Source organism: Balearica regulorum, chromosome 1 (genome assembly GCF_011004875.1).
Source record: "Balearica regulorum gibbericeps isolate bBalReg1 chromosome 1, bBalReg1.pri, whole genome shotgun sequence".
In the NCBI taxonomy this organism is placed as follows: domain Eukaryota; kingdom Metazoa; phylum Chordata; class Aves; order Gruiformes; family Gruidae; genus Balearica; species Balearica regulorum.
In genome coordinates, this window is record NC_046184.1 from 40864457 (window position 1) to 40876938 (window position 12482).

At 36.3% G+C, this 12482-nt stretch overlaps 1 protein-coding gene across 2 annotated transcripts in view; it reads left to right on the forward strand.

Annotated features, from left to right (window-relative positions):
• The window catches only part of TBC1D15 (TBC1 domain family member 15), a 36793-nt gene that overhangs the window by 8056 nt on the left and 16255 nt on the right, over positions 1-12482 (forward strand). For both annotated transcript variants that reach the window (XM_075746900.1, XM_075746911.1), the window contains exons 2-6: positions 3029-3127; positions 3388-3462; positions 4211-4349; positions 5969-6179; positions 11712-11814. In XM_075746900.1, coding sequence (XP_075603015.1) covers positions 3029-3127; positions 3388-3462; positions 4211-4349; positions 5969-6179; positions 11712-11814 — 627 coding nt within the window. The remainder of the gene's footprint in view (positions 1-3028; positions 3128-3387; positions 3463-4210; positions 4350-5968; positions 6180-11711; positions 11815-12482) is intronic.

Sequence of the window (12482 nt, forward strand, 5' to 3'; positions counted from 1 at the left end):
GGTTTGGGGGGGTTACAGTTACTTTAGCTGCTAATAAGGGGACAACAGGCTCATCTTGCTGTGCTCATGCATATTTCCCTCTGCTGTTTCCATATGTAGCAGGATTTCACTACAGAGATTTTGTGTGCACACCTTACACAAGTCCTTACTATTTTAATGATGCTTCTGATCATCCTCCAAGATTTGCTGTCTGTTCTCCCACAATTGTATTTCAAGATACTCATATGTTCTGCAGTAACCTGCTGTTTAGGCAAGTGGCAGTGTATGCTGCTATTGCCTGGTTTTGAAATGTCTGTTTTCCTGGCTGCTTAAAAGATCTGTGTGTGCTGATAGACAGATGTTTGCCTGATGATTGGGCTGTGGAGACTCTGAGCAAACACCTTTGTGGGCCACACAGCATGCGGGATTGAGCTACGTGTTGTTACAGCAGTTGTCTACCAATGGATATTTTTTTAATTCAAATCTAACTATTGGTATACTGTCTTTCAACTTGATACTTTCCTTAGTACTTGTACGTGTAATTTAACGTTACTTTCACTCATTGAATTGACTAATAGCTTGGCAGTGCTGTAATGCCAGAAAATAAAAATCTATCGCAAACTACACTTTACTGCAAGGTGCTATATGAATACTTAGTAGCATTTTTGAATTTTCTGCTTGCTAAGAACATTGTGTGAAATACAGCCCAGTGTAGCTAATCTTCAGGTGCTACCACTATAAAATCATATTCTCAAAATCAGCTTATTCAAATTCAGTTATGGAGTTATCTTACAAAGTCTGCTAAACAGAGCAGCTGAATATTTCAGATAATTCAAAGATGGTGACTTCCAAAATGCTTTGCCGTGGGATAAGCTGTTAAAGGAGTTCCTAGATAATCTTTTGTAAGATTAATGCCATATTCTTCCAATTAGTTACATTATTGCATTTTCTAGACTCCCATCTATGTGTGACTCAAAATTTTTCTTCAATGATATAAAAAAATTGCACTTTTTAAGCTCAGTTATGTTAAATATATCAGTTAGACTTGATAACAGTTGGAAAAAAATAAATACAAGATTGTACCTGTTACTGGATAAGAATAAATCCTAACAGTTTGGCCTTCTGGCCTTTCAGACTTGAAGGTTTTTCTCAAAAGTAACAGTAGGAGGAAAATAATTTGCACTGTGAGGAGTCCTCTGTTTTACAGATGCCCTCCAAACTTCTGACCATTTTCTCACTTTGGTTTTATCGCCTGTTTTGGTGGCCCACAGGGCAGGAGCAGGATCTGTTATGCAGAGCAATGTAGAATTTTTCAGTTGCCTGACAACTGTGGCATTGAGAACATGTTTTCTTTTCCTGTGAAAGGAAATGTTTGTCCTTCTAAGAGATTAATGGGTGGAAAATAATAAAGCCAATTATTAGATTGTATACCTTGTAGACTGAGGAGGTATACTTTGTGATACTTACTAACATTATTGGCATAAATGCACTTCTACCAGTATAACTCTGATAGAAATAGTTTTTTTTCTGCAACAGCTGTTGCAGTCATCGAACACTTTGGTTCATACTTCGGACTAGTTATGGTGATAGATCAGGTACAAATAGCTAAAAGGTTAAATTTTAAAAAATTCCAAAATGCCTTGTTTAAACAGGGACTGAATTTAAAAACAGATATTAGGTAGAAATGGAGGACTTTTTTTTTTTTTTAATAGAAAAGAGAAAAAAAAAACTGTAATAGAGAAGAAGGAAGGCTTCCAATATTTGAAAGATAGCTTGAGTAGTGTTGGCAGTAATCCTTCAAGAGGGAGATTAGACCAAGTGACCTCTGGAGGTCTCTTCCAAGTGATATTTTTATGATTAAACTTGACAACTTAGAAATTTCTTGCTTGTGTAAAGTGAAGAGAATTTAAAGAATAGATCTACAACAGAAAGGATGAGTTAAATGAATTTTATTGCTATTTTGAAGCTCTCTATTCTTGGGTAGCTAACCTTACACACCTAAACTTTTAGTTTACTGGCCTGACTGCAAATGTGATGATTTTAAATATCTAACAAATGAGTAAGTTGAGAAAAAGAGATACTGATATTTTAGTACCAAAGAAATATAATATCTGATTAGTTAAGAATTACTTGGGTTTTGCCATTAAAAACATAAATTTCTTAAGGCAGTGTTTGCAACTTGGTTTGAAAATGAACATGGTTATAAAAAAAATACTGTTACTATTTGATGTATTTCACTTCCACAAAATCTAAGTTAGGTATATTAAGGACTTCTCGCTGTTCTTTTAGAGAGTTGTTTAAAACAAGCCGTTTACATTGTTTATAGAGTTTTTAAGAGTATGTATAGCATGTAGTTTTCGAAGAGCTGAATTTTGACAGGCAAAAATTCTCTAACTTTTTTTAAGAGCATGATCAGAATTATGTGAAGAGTTTTGTAAATGCTTAAATGCAGAAGTTACGTGGGCAGCGTGTACTCCTACAGTCCTCTCTTATCTGTCACATATTCTACTTTTGAAGTGGAACCTTTGCCATTCACCTTGAAGGTAGAGTTGGGCCATTATTTAATCTAAGGCTGCAATTTTTTATTTCAGTGGAGTTCATCTTTTGTACATTAGACTGTCCATTTTTAATTTAAATTAAGGTTATAATTTCAACATGCTTAAATGGCAACTGGGGAAAAGGCAGACTATGTAAGAAAGCTTTTTAATGTTTTAAAAGCTGTGTAGTTTTTTCATATGAACATCTGCCCACTGATTTAAAAAATAGTGGATATTGAATGCATTTCTTGTCATTTACTAGTGAAGTAATAATAGTTGGTATATTGCTTAGAGAGCAAATTTAACAAGTTCCATTTTCTATTGTTTCTTGATTTAAGTAAGTGAAAGACTGAGATCTTGGGGGTGGGGAGGAAGGAAAGGTAACAAAACCCCTGACAAGCTAGAGGTGTTCACTTCAACTTATGTAAGTGAGTCAAAATGATAATGAGTACAACAGGAGAGAGAAACATTTTAGAATCTTGCTTTTTATTTCACTTCCCACTTTTTTATAGGTTGTATATGAGCAAGAAGGAGTTTTCATTCATTCATCCTGTGGAAAAAATGATGACCAGGACAGCCTGTTATCAGGAGTACTACGTGTCATAGAAAAGGTATTTGCACAATACTCTTACGGAAACTTCATATATTTGTTGGCAAAGCACATAACATGTTTGGCAAATCTTAAATGTCTTTTTAAGTATAGGTTTTGTAAATGAACAAACATCACATGACGTTTGACATCGTCTGCATCATTTTTATATATATATATATATGTAAGCTGTACCATAATCATACCACGAGTAAATAGGGAGTTATGTACTTTGTTGTGTAGTACTGATTTTTTTTTTTGTTATGATTGTTTGTATTGTAGGAAAATGAAGTAATAGTAGACTGGAGACCATTGGATGATACTCTGGATACTTCTAATATCCTCTGTGCTGGAAAGGTATGTTTGTTACTTATTAGTGTTCTTAATTCTGTTTCTCCAGTGAGTTTATTTTGTGTTAACTTATGCGTAGGTGATCTCGTAACTGGAAGCAAAATCTATTTATGTGATTATTGTTGGTATTAATAGCTACATGTAGGAATCATAGTTGTGGACTGCAGCCCAGTTCAGTTTATTGGGATACATGTGTGGGTGACTGTATTTGGTTTTTACTTGGTTCATCTATAAAACAGAAGGGGACTATCTATATGAATAGTAAAGACCAAATGAGTGCAAGTGTATCACAGTCACCGGTCCCCCTGCATCTATTATGTTGTAGTCTGGTGATTCATTCTTCATAATTAGTCTCAAAACAGAGAGCTACTGTTTTAATGCAAAATAAAAATAGAAGTGTATAGAGGTTCCAAGATCCAGTGATATGCAGTATTTAAGCACTATTAAGAGGATGTGACTAAACAAGAAAGATTTGTTTTACATTTAAATAAAAAGTTTATGTCTGTAGAGTCTGCAAGAGAGGCTAGGGTATTTTCGTACTGTGTTGAATTCATTAAGTAAAACCTCTTTTCTTGGTCATAAGTCCAAATGTCCTGTATCAAACTGTATCATGTTTCTTAGGATTTTAATACTACAGATTCTTTTAATCTGTGAAAATGAAGATGCTTATTCTTCTTGTTTTCACAAGATTCCTCTGAGAAACTAGCTCCATTTTTATGTGTGTTTTGATAGTCACTTCTTTTTTTATGCTCAGGATTCCAGTTCTGTTGTGGAGTGGACTCAAACTCCTAAAGAAAAATGTTCCCGAGGAGCAGACCGTCCAAGTAGTTATGAAGCAGAATGGGACATGATCACCACAGTCTCTTTTAAAAAGAAACCTCATTCAAATGGAGGTACTTAAAAATAAGTGTGGGGTGTTTTGTTTTCTTTATGGTAACTTGTAACTGAAGAATTGCCTCTTAGATACAGTGCAATGGATTTTATTAGGAATTGAAAAGCTGGGAGTCATTTGTGTTCAGACGTGAATCTCTGGTTGTGGAAAAAAATTCACAATGGAATAGCTGCTGTCTGCCCCCAATCTAACTTTTTAAGTTGCTGGAGAATTGTGTTGAAAATAAATGTTAAATATAACTTCTTGCCGCGACGATCATTATTAGATGATAACCAGTTTTATCTGCATTGGACTCTTGCATTCTTTCAAACAAATGGAATTTGAACTAGCTATCATGTTAGAAAGGAAAATAAAAAAAAAATTGTTTACTGCTCAAATGCCTTTCCATACTGCAACAGCAGGGGGAGATGGAATATAGTTATGTGGTACATGGGTCTTGTTTATATGGTCTTTTTTACTTTGGCAAGATAATTTTATAGCTACATCATTTTTGTTATAGTGTTGCAGTAGATATGTTGTAAAAAAAAAAAAAAAAGGGGGGGGGGGGAGAGGGGGAAGGACAATGATTCTCAAGTAATCTTTTTTCTCCTATTGTCCTGTAGTATTTTTCTTTACAATACTTGTTTTCCCTGTATTATTTCTCAGCGTATAACTGTGGACCCTTGTGCTTGCTTCACCATACCTGTGATGTTTTTAAATATTATCTATGTCACGTATGAGTGCAGGGTTTAGACTTAAGGTTATGAATGTTTTTGGGTAAAGCACGGTCCTTGCTCCTAGAATACTGTGCTTCAGAGGAGCTTTTGGTGCTAGCACGACATAAAGCTAAAGCCAACATCTCTGTCAGGCATAGGATGGTTTATTACATCACTGGTTTGTATTGATTTTTTTCATCTTCAGGCGTCAGAGTACCTCTTCATCCAAAGTGAGTGTCAGTGAGCACCACTGACTTGGATTATGCTTTTTGCCTCTTCTTGCTTATTTCCAGTTGCTATAATTTGATGGAGGCAGGCCAGGGGGTGTGCCACATTCGCTCCAGCCATTCTGGCAATTTTGTGTCCTCTGGTAGAGTAAAATTTAATCCATTCTCTTTGGATGTATACTGTCTTATGCAGAGTCTATACATGCTTGCACAGTATGGGAGAAGGGGGTGGGCAGGGAGATTTTCAATTCCTTCTCCCTTACTTTGGTAGAAATGTTACAACACATGGCTAATACTGTGTGCAATGTATAGCATACAGCATTGTAATGTATGTCATGTTTAGTTTGTGTAAGTAGTGGTGGAGATGCTGGTGGGATTCAGCTTGCTGCTGGAATTTGATACAGCAGTTGTACGTTTAACTGCTGGATCACTTTTAAAAACTGTAAGTGCAGCTTTAGGGGAGCACTCTGATGAACTTGCTCATTATTTTGGAAGTCTGTAGAAGATGAGGAGGCACAAATAGGAATCCAGGAATAGCAGTTACAGTACTTATGGTACACATTTTATTATCAGAACAAATGCTGGGTTTTGCGTTTTGGTTTTGAGTTTGTTTTTTAGGAACAGTTACGGATATGATGCATTTGTAATTGCTAACACTGAAAGTGAAACTAAAATCATGTGGTAATTTTGTTTTTAAGATGCTACAACTCATGCAAATGGAGAAAGCAAGTGGTCATTCCTGTTCAGTTTGACAGATCTGAAATCAATCAAACAAAACAAAGAAGGCATGGGATGGTCTTATTTGGTGTTCTGTCTGAAGGATGATGTGAAGCTTCCAGCTCTTCACTTCCATCATGGAGATAGCAAACTATTGATTAAATGCCTTGAAAAGCATGTTGTGCTGCATGAGTAAGTATCAGACAACTCTTAGTTCTGATTTAAAATATGGATTATTGGTTTACTTTTTTAATTCTGTAATGAATTTCAGATTAACACTTCCTGATGTATTTTCTCTTCCCTTTTTATTGGTAGAATTAATTTTCAAGCTGACTGAAACTGTAATTTCATGTATGGGTTTGGAATATAGGTTGAACTTTTAAAATTGTTGGATCAATTTATGAATTTGTTTACAATCTGTTGAGGTGTTAGTAGCTCCATGATACCTCAGTAGCTCCCTCTAGTGTGTACAGAAGCTTCTCATGAACACTTGGCGTAGAGTTAAATCGTTCTTCATGAACCACTTTTATTAAATGGGATAATTTGTGTTAAAATTTGAGATTATCTACTTTTTGTGAAATACCTATGAGCACTGACATCAGTGTGTCAGGTAACTTATAGTACTGTCAACTAAATCAATTTGTATATGAATGTTTTTTCTGCAGAATTCTGTTCCCCTGTAATTTCTTGCTGTGGTGAATGTTTCACACTTGATCTTTACTCTTCAAATCAATTTTCTGAATGTAAACATAGTTAGACCCTATCACGGTGTTAAATACTTGGCTTTTGTTGCGTATTTATATTATATTACCTCCAAGTTTTTCACTTGGATAAAAGCCTTTTTGATGGGCATAGCATAAATGCAGAATAAAATAAAATATTCTGCTCTCACTATGTAGGCCTAAGTATAATTTAAGAAGGCAACAAGGTAAATAAGAGTAGGTAGAGTGTGAAGAAACAATGAAGTGTAACAGGTATGCCTGTAACAGGTGTAACATCAGTGTAACATATTCTGTTTTCAAAACTGTTTTGTAATCACTTGTAACATAATATTCTGATGACAGATTTGAAGATGGATAGTGAAATGGCTGTGGGAATCCTTATAGAGGGCTCTTCTCATATTGGTAGCATCAACCAGGTCAGAGTTGCCTTCGAGTACAGAAGGCTTTCACCAAGTAATGCTGTTAGGCTGGAGAGCAAGCTGATAGGACAGGAGAGTTGTATATTCATTGAACTGATTTGTGAAAGGCTTTGGCAGTGTCAAGAAGTGGTGTTGGAGTCTATGATAATCAGAAGTTGTCAACTGCTTGGAGAAGGTTGCACGGTCATTGTGACCAGCTGGTGAAATGGTACTGGCTGTAGCATTGTACAGAGCTTTTTGATGGGAAAATTCAAGACGACCCAAGGAGAGGCTATTTGGGAGCCAAGATAAAGGTGTAAGGAGGAATATTCTCTGTACAACTGTAGATTAGGAAATCCTGGATCAAAACTTCATCTTAATTTCTAAGTGTCTTCCTCTAGGTTCCCTTTGAGTTCTTCCTTGAACCTCCTTTCATTTCATTTCCTAATTTCACTACTTCTGCAGGTGCAGTGGAATATTGTTATCCTCCCATCCCCATGCCTCGCTCCCCTTTCCCCCAAGGAAGTTGTTCCTGTTTGAGCATACTGCTGTGTTTACTTATTTGTGGATATTTTCTGACTAGTTGGTGGCAAGCTAGGGCAGGTTTTTGAGGCAACTTATGTAGCAAAGACTGGAGAAACACCTGTATTGTGTGGTGAGTCGCTGAAAGCTTGATACCCTATCTATGTGATCTATTGCCTGCGTACTGTGGCGATATATTTCAGATTTTCTAACTAATTCTAACATGTATTTAATGAACAGGACCAAGTTTTAAGTAGGCCTAGTGAGTGCATTTGACAGAGTAGCAAACTGGTTTGCGTTGACTTAATCAAAACTTTGCTCTTGTGATTAACTATCAACTAGAAACTTTAAAATTTTAGTTGAAGATTTGCCCTTTTGCCTTCTTTCCAGTTAGTCCATTTGAGGCTTTAACAAAAGCAGTTTAAAACCAATGAGTTCATGCTGCTGGGTTTTTTAATTGCCACTATTTAAAGAGCTTATTTGAATATATATGCATGTGTATATACATACATATACATAAAAAACAATAAGCAACAGAAGAGTTGATAATTAAAATGCAGTACTGCAAGTACAGATCTGTAGTTATACTTGCATTAATTTTTGTGGAGTTCCATTTATTTAATGTTGAGACATCTGGACTGAGCTTATTTTATATTAAATATTTTTTTCTCAAAGGCATAAAATATTTGCAGCAAGATACTCCTATGTAACAAGTTATTTTGTCTTTTCATATTCAGGAAGGTTTTTGTATCTTGATTTCGTGGTTGAAAGTTTTTTTTAAAAAACAGGAATCTAAACTATCATACCAGAGTACCTTAAACCATTTTATGAAGTTGGACACCTAAGCTCCTCTAAGTCAGACATCTAGGTTCTGCCCAGCGTTTGGTTGTCAGTTGGTTACTGTACATTATGTTAGACAGTTTTTTTACTAACAGGCATTATTTCCAGTTTTGAGTCATGTGCTGTAAAAAAATTATACTCCACATTGCTATGTAAAACAAATGTTTATTGATGTGTCACTGAATGAAAATGAAACAGGTAGTGATTTTAGTTGCTGTTTCAAACACTCTCTTTCAAGTAGTCTGTGGTGAGTGAGAGGGCGCTTACAATTCTTTCTTTATTTAACTGGGTGGATTCTTAGTTCTTGTTCTTTGTAGCCTCTTGCCAGGTGATGTGGACGTTCCTCTTGGGACAGTGCAAAACAGTAGCTGTCAGATGGGGAAGAAACTGTATGAAGAGAGGCAGTTGTGTCCTCATGTGTCTAATTTTAAAAGAAGGCAGTGGCGTAGGGTTTGTGCAGTCTGAGTTGGCAGGTGTCCAGGAATGCTTATCAGATGGAGTTCCCTGCTAAGGTAAAACAGGTAAACTTCAAGTGTTCAGGATTTGCTGAGCTGCTTAGTGTTGCCACCTCAAACAGTTCTAAGCATTGACAAATACAACAGCAGATACTTTGGGAACTTCAAAGTAAAAAGCTGAGGCTGCTGTGGAAATCAGATTTGAACAAAGTTAAGCATTGAGCTGAGTAGAAACTTAGAGTTTTAGTTTCCTTACTTCAAGTCTTCTCTTCCAGTTAAGTTCTGCTTCTGGCACCAAATTATTTTCTGTGGTCTAGTCATGAATTATGATGATTTTTTTTTTTTTTTCCAAGGAAAGCAAAAAAGAACAAGTATGCCACATGAATTGTGGAAATGGAAGACTTCAGTCTCTGTATGTTTCTGTTGTTTCCTAATGGTTATTTATGCTGTAGTACATGATGTATCTAAGCTCACAACCTCTTTTAGGAAAAGATGTTTACTCAGCTTTCTGGATGCCATAAGCAAATACTTTGCAGCACAGTTATTTGTTCTCCCAAACTCTAGTTTATGGGATATTGATGTTAAGGCAGAAAGTTTAGCTTTTCTCTAAAATATCTTTGTGTCATAGGTGTTTTCTTCCTCTGTTCTAATAAGAGGAAGAAAAAAAAAAAAACCTGAAAAGTTTTTGCCCTTCTCTAACACCATTCATAGAATCATAGAATGGGTTAGGTTGGAAAAGACCTTTAAGACCATCAAGTCCAACTGTTAACCTAACACTGCCAAGTCCACCACTAAACCATGTCCCAAAGCACCACATCTACACATCTTTTAAATACCTCCAGGGATGGTGACTTCCTGGTCACTTCCCTGGGCAGCCTGTTCCAGTGCTTGACAACCCTTTCCATGAAGACATTTTTCCTAATATCCAATGTAAACCTCCCCTGGCACAACTTGAGGCCGTTTCCTCTTGTCCTATCACTTCTTCCTTGGAGAAGAGACCAACCCCCACCTGGCTACAACCTCCTTTCAGGTAGTTGTAGAGAGCGATAAGGTCTCCCCTCAGCAGCCTCCTTTTCTCCAGGCTAAACCGCCCCAGTTCCCTCAGCCACTCTTCGTAAGACTTGTGCTCTAGACCCTTCACCAGCTTCGTTGCCTTTCTTTGGACATGCTCCAGCACCTCAATATCCTTCTTGTAGTGAGGGGCCCAAAACTGAACATGGTATTCAAGGTTCCTTGTAAAATGTCACGTCATTGCTGAAATCAGTGTGTGAAGTGACTAAACTTGAACAAAATATTTGTAATTTGTTGCTTTAAAGATTAAGTGCTTCCTAGTTTTGCGACACCAGTCTAATATTGAGAAAACACTGCATGCATGGATGACACTTTCTGACTTGCAGTATTATGAGTAAGTGTTTAATAAAGTGTCTTGCTCACAAATTTGTTTTGAACATTACCCAAATAGCTGTTGATACCCAACTGGCTGTCCAGAGAGAATGTTTAATTAGAATGGAGATACGGTACAAAGTTTTTGTTCTTTTAGTTGAGGAAAACATGATACATGACTCAGCCTTTGCCCCTGTGGTGCTTTTTAGCAAAAGCCAGTTGAGCTTCATTAACTGTTGCTGCCTCAGAACTATGATTGTGGTGTCTGGCTGTCTCAAAATGAGATCTCTTGTTGCATTTCATATCCGTCGGTGTTAACAGTGTCCTATCCTGTTGGAATGGGAGAGAGATAAGGCTTATTAAAGTTCTTATCTTTGACTTTAATAACATGGTAGATGATGCAGGTACTAATAAAAATAAAAGTAATTTTTCTTTCAAAGACTAGAAATAGTGGATTTAAACTTTGGGAGAGAGCAATAGCGAGGTGTTTTATAAATGTGTGTGATGGATTAGAGTCAGATGGCAAAGTGCTTGGCTTTTCTCTGCCTGGCTACCAACTCCGAGGTTTAAATGTCAACCTGGCTTCCGAGCTGTTCTCTCTTCTGTCGCATGTTAAGCTGTAAATTGGTGATTCAGGAGCTGGTGAATTAACTGATGGGGTGTCTGTGCCAGAGGAGGGGAGAAGATGGGATGTTGGGTGGAGGGCGAGAGCAAAAGAACAGTTTAAATCCTAGGAGCAGCACGGTTCCACTGTCTTTGTTGTTATCGTTTTCATCTGCCTGTGCAAGCCTGTCAGAGAAGCAAATGTTATATTGAAGAACAAGAGTGTAGAAATACAGTGAGTTAGGCCAAATCGAGTTTGTGTTATTTTAGCTTTTGGAGTCTACACAGAAACAATTTACAGAGCTGTACTGAGATGGTTCTGTTCCACAGTACAATGGCTGCGGTGTTTTATAGCGCTATCAGTATGAATCTTACAATTATTCTGACAGTAGCTGTTGTAATACTGTTGGTTAGAAATTTGTTGATGTGCTTTCGTACATTGAAAAGCAGTTTGTATTCCTTTATGTGATGTTTTACAGGGTGCTTTAAGATTTGCTAATTGGTAGAAAGAATTCCTTAAGTGTATATGGTGACATGGGCTCTTTTCACATGCTCTGTTATGTTAAAAGAGTTTCAGCATACGTGTGTTGAGGCTGACTGTGTCTCACTAAATTTCCTTTTCTGTCACGTCTTTTTTTTTTTTTCTCTTTGTACATTATCAAATATAGAAAACTTGCCTCAAACCTGCTTTCTTTCCACAAAACCTGAACTGTGACTTCAAAAAACAGTAAATGTTCTAAAAACATTTTCAGGAAAACCTGTTGGTTCTTACAGAAACCTTTTTTTAAATTTTTATTGCAGATCTCCACAGGATAAACGGATTCTTCTTGTGAATTCTCAGAACAAGTCTCTGTCTCAGTCTTTTGAAAATCTCTTTGATGAACCATCATATGGCTTATTACAAGTATGTATTACCTTTGAATTTTTTTATTCTGAAGACATTTATTAAAAAAAAAATCCTACCATGTCACACACATATTCCCTGAAGCATTGACTGTATCCTAAAACAAATGCTTACTGTAGTAAGTACACTTACTTATAAGTTGTTTCTATGTTCTAATAATTTAACTTCCCTGTGCAACTATTACAGGCCTATTCAAGTTAGTGTTGTTTGTGATTCTATACATTTGAGTCAGATAGTTTTAGAAAGGGGAAGAAGGAAAAAAATTTAGGAGTTACCAAAACACATTAATTAGAATCTTCTAAATTTTTATTGATGAAATATTCTTTTTCTTGATATTTTCTGACAGTTTTGAAGGGATGCTGGAAATAGAGCAGCAAAGAGCACAATATTGGCTAAAATAGGCACTTTTTTGTTAAAACTGCTTAACATTTTTATCATTTGGTGAGGTTTGTGAAAGTCAGCAAAATTTCTAGTAATTTGAATGAGGTCGGAGTTTTGACCCACTGATTTGTTTAAAGACAATCTTCATCAGATAATTATGTTAGTTTCTGGACTTAGTTGTCAAAACAAGTTTTGCGTTAGATTCCTAGCAGAGTACGTGATGATTCAAGGTGTGCCCGCTCTATGAAGGTAGCGAAGCTAGCTATCAGGAAGATGTTTTGTGGCTT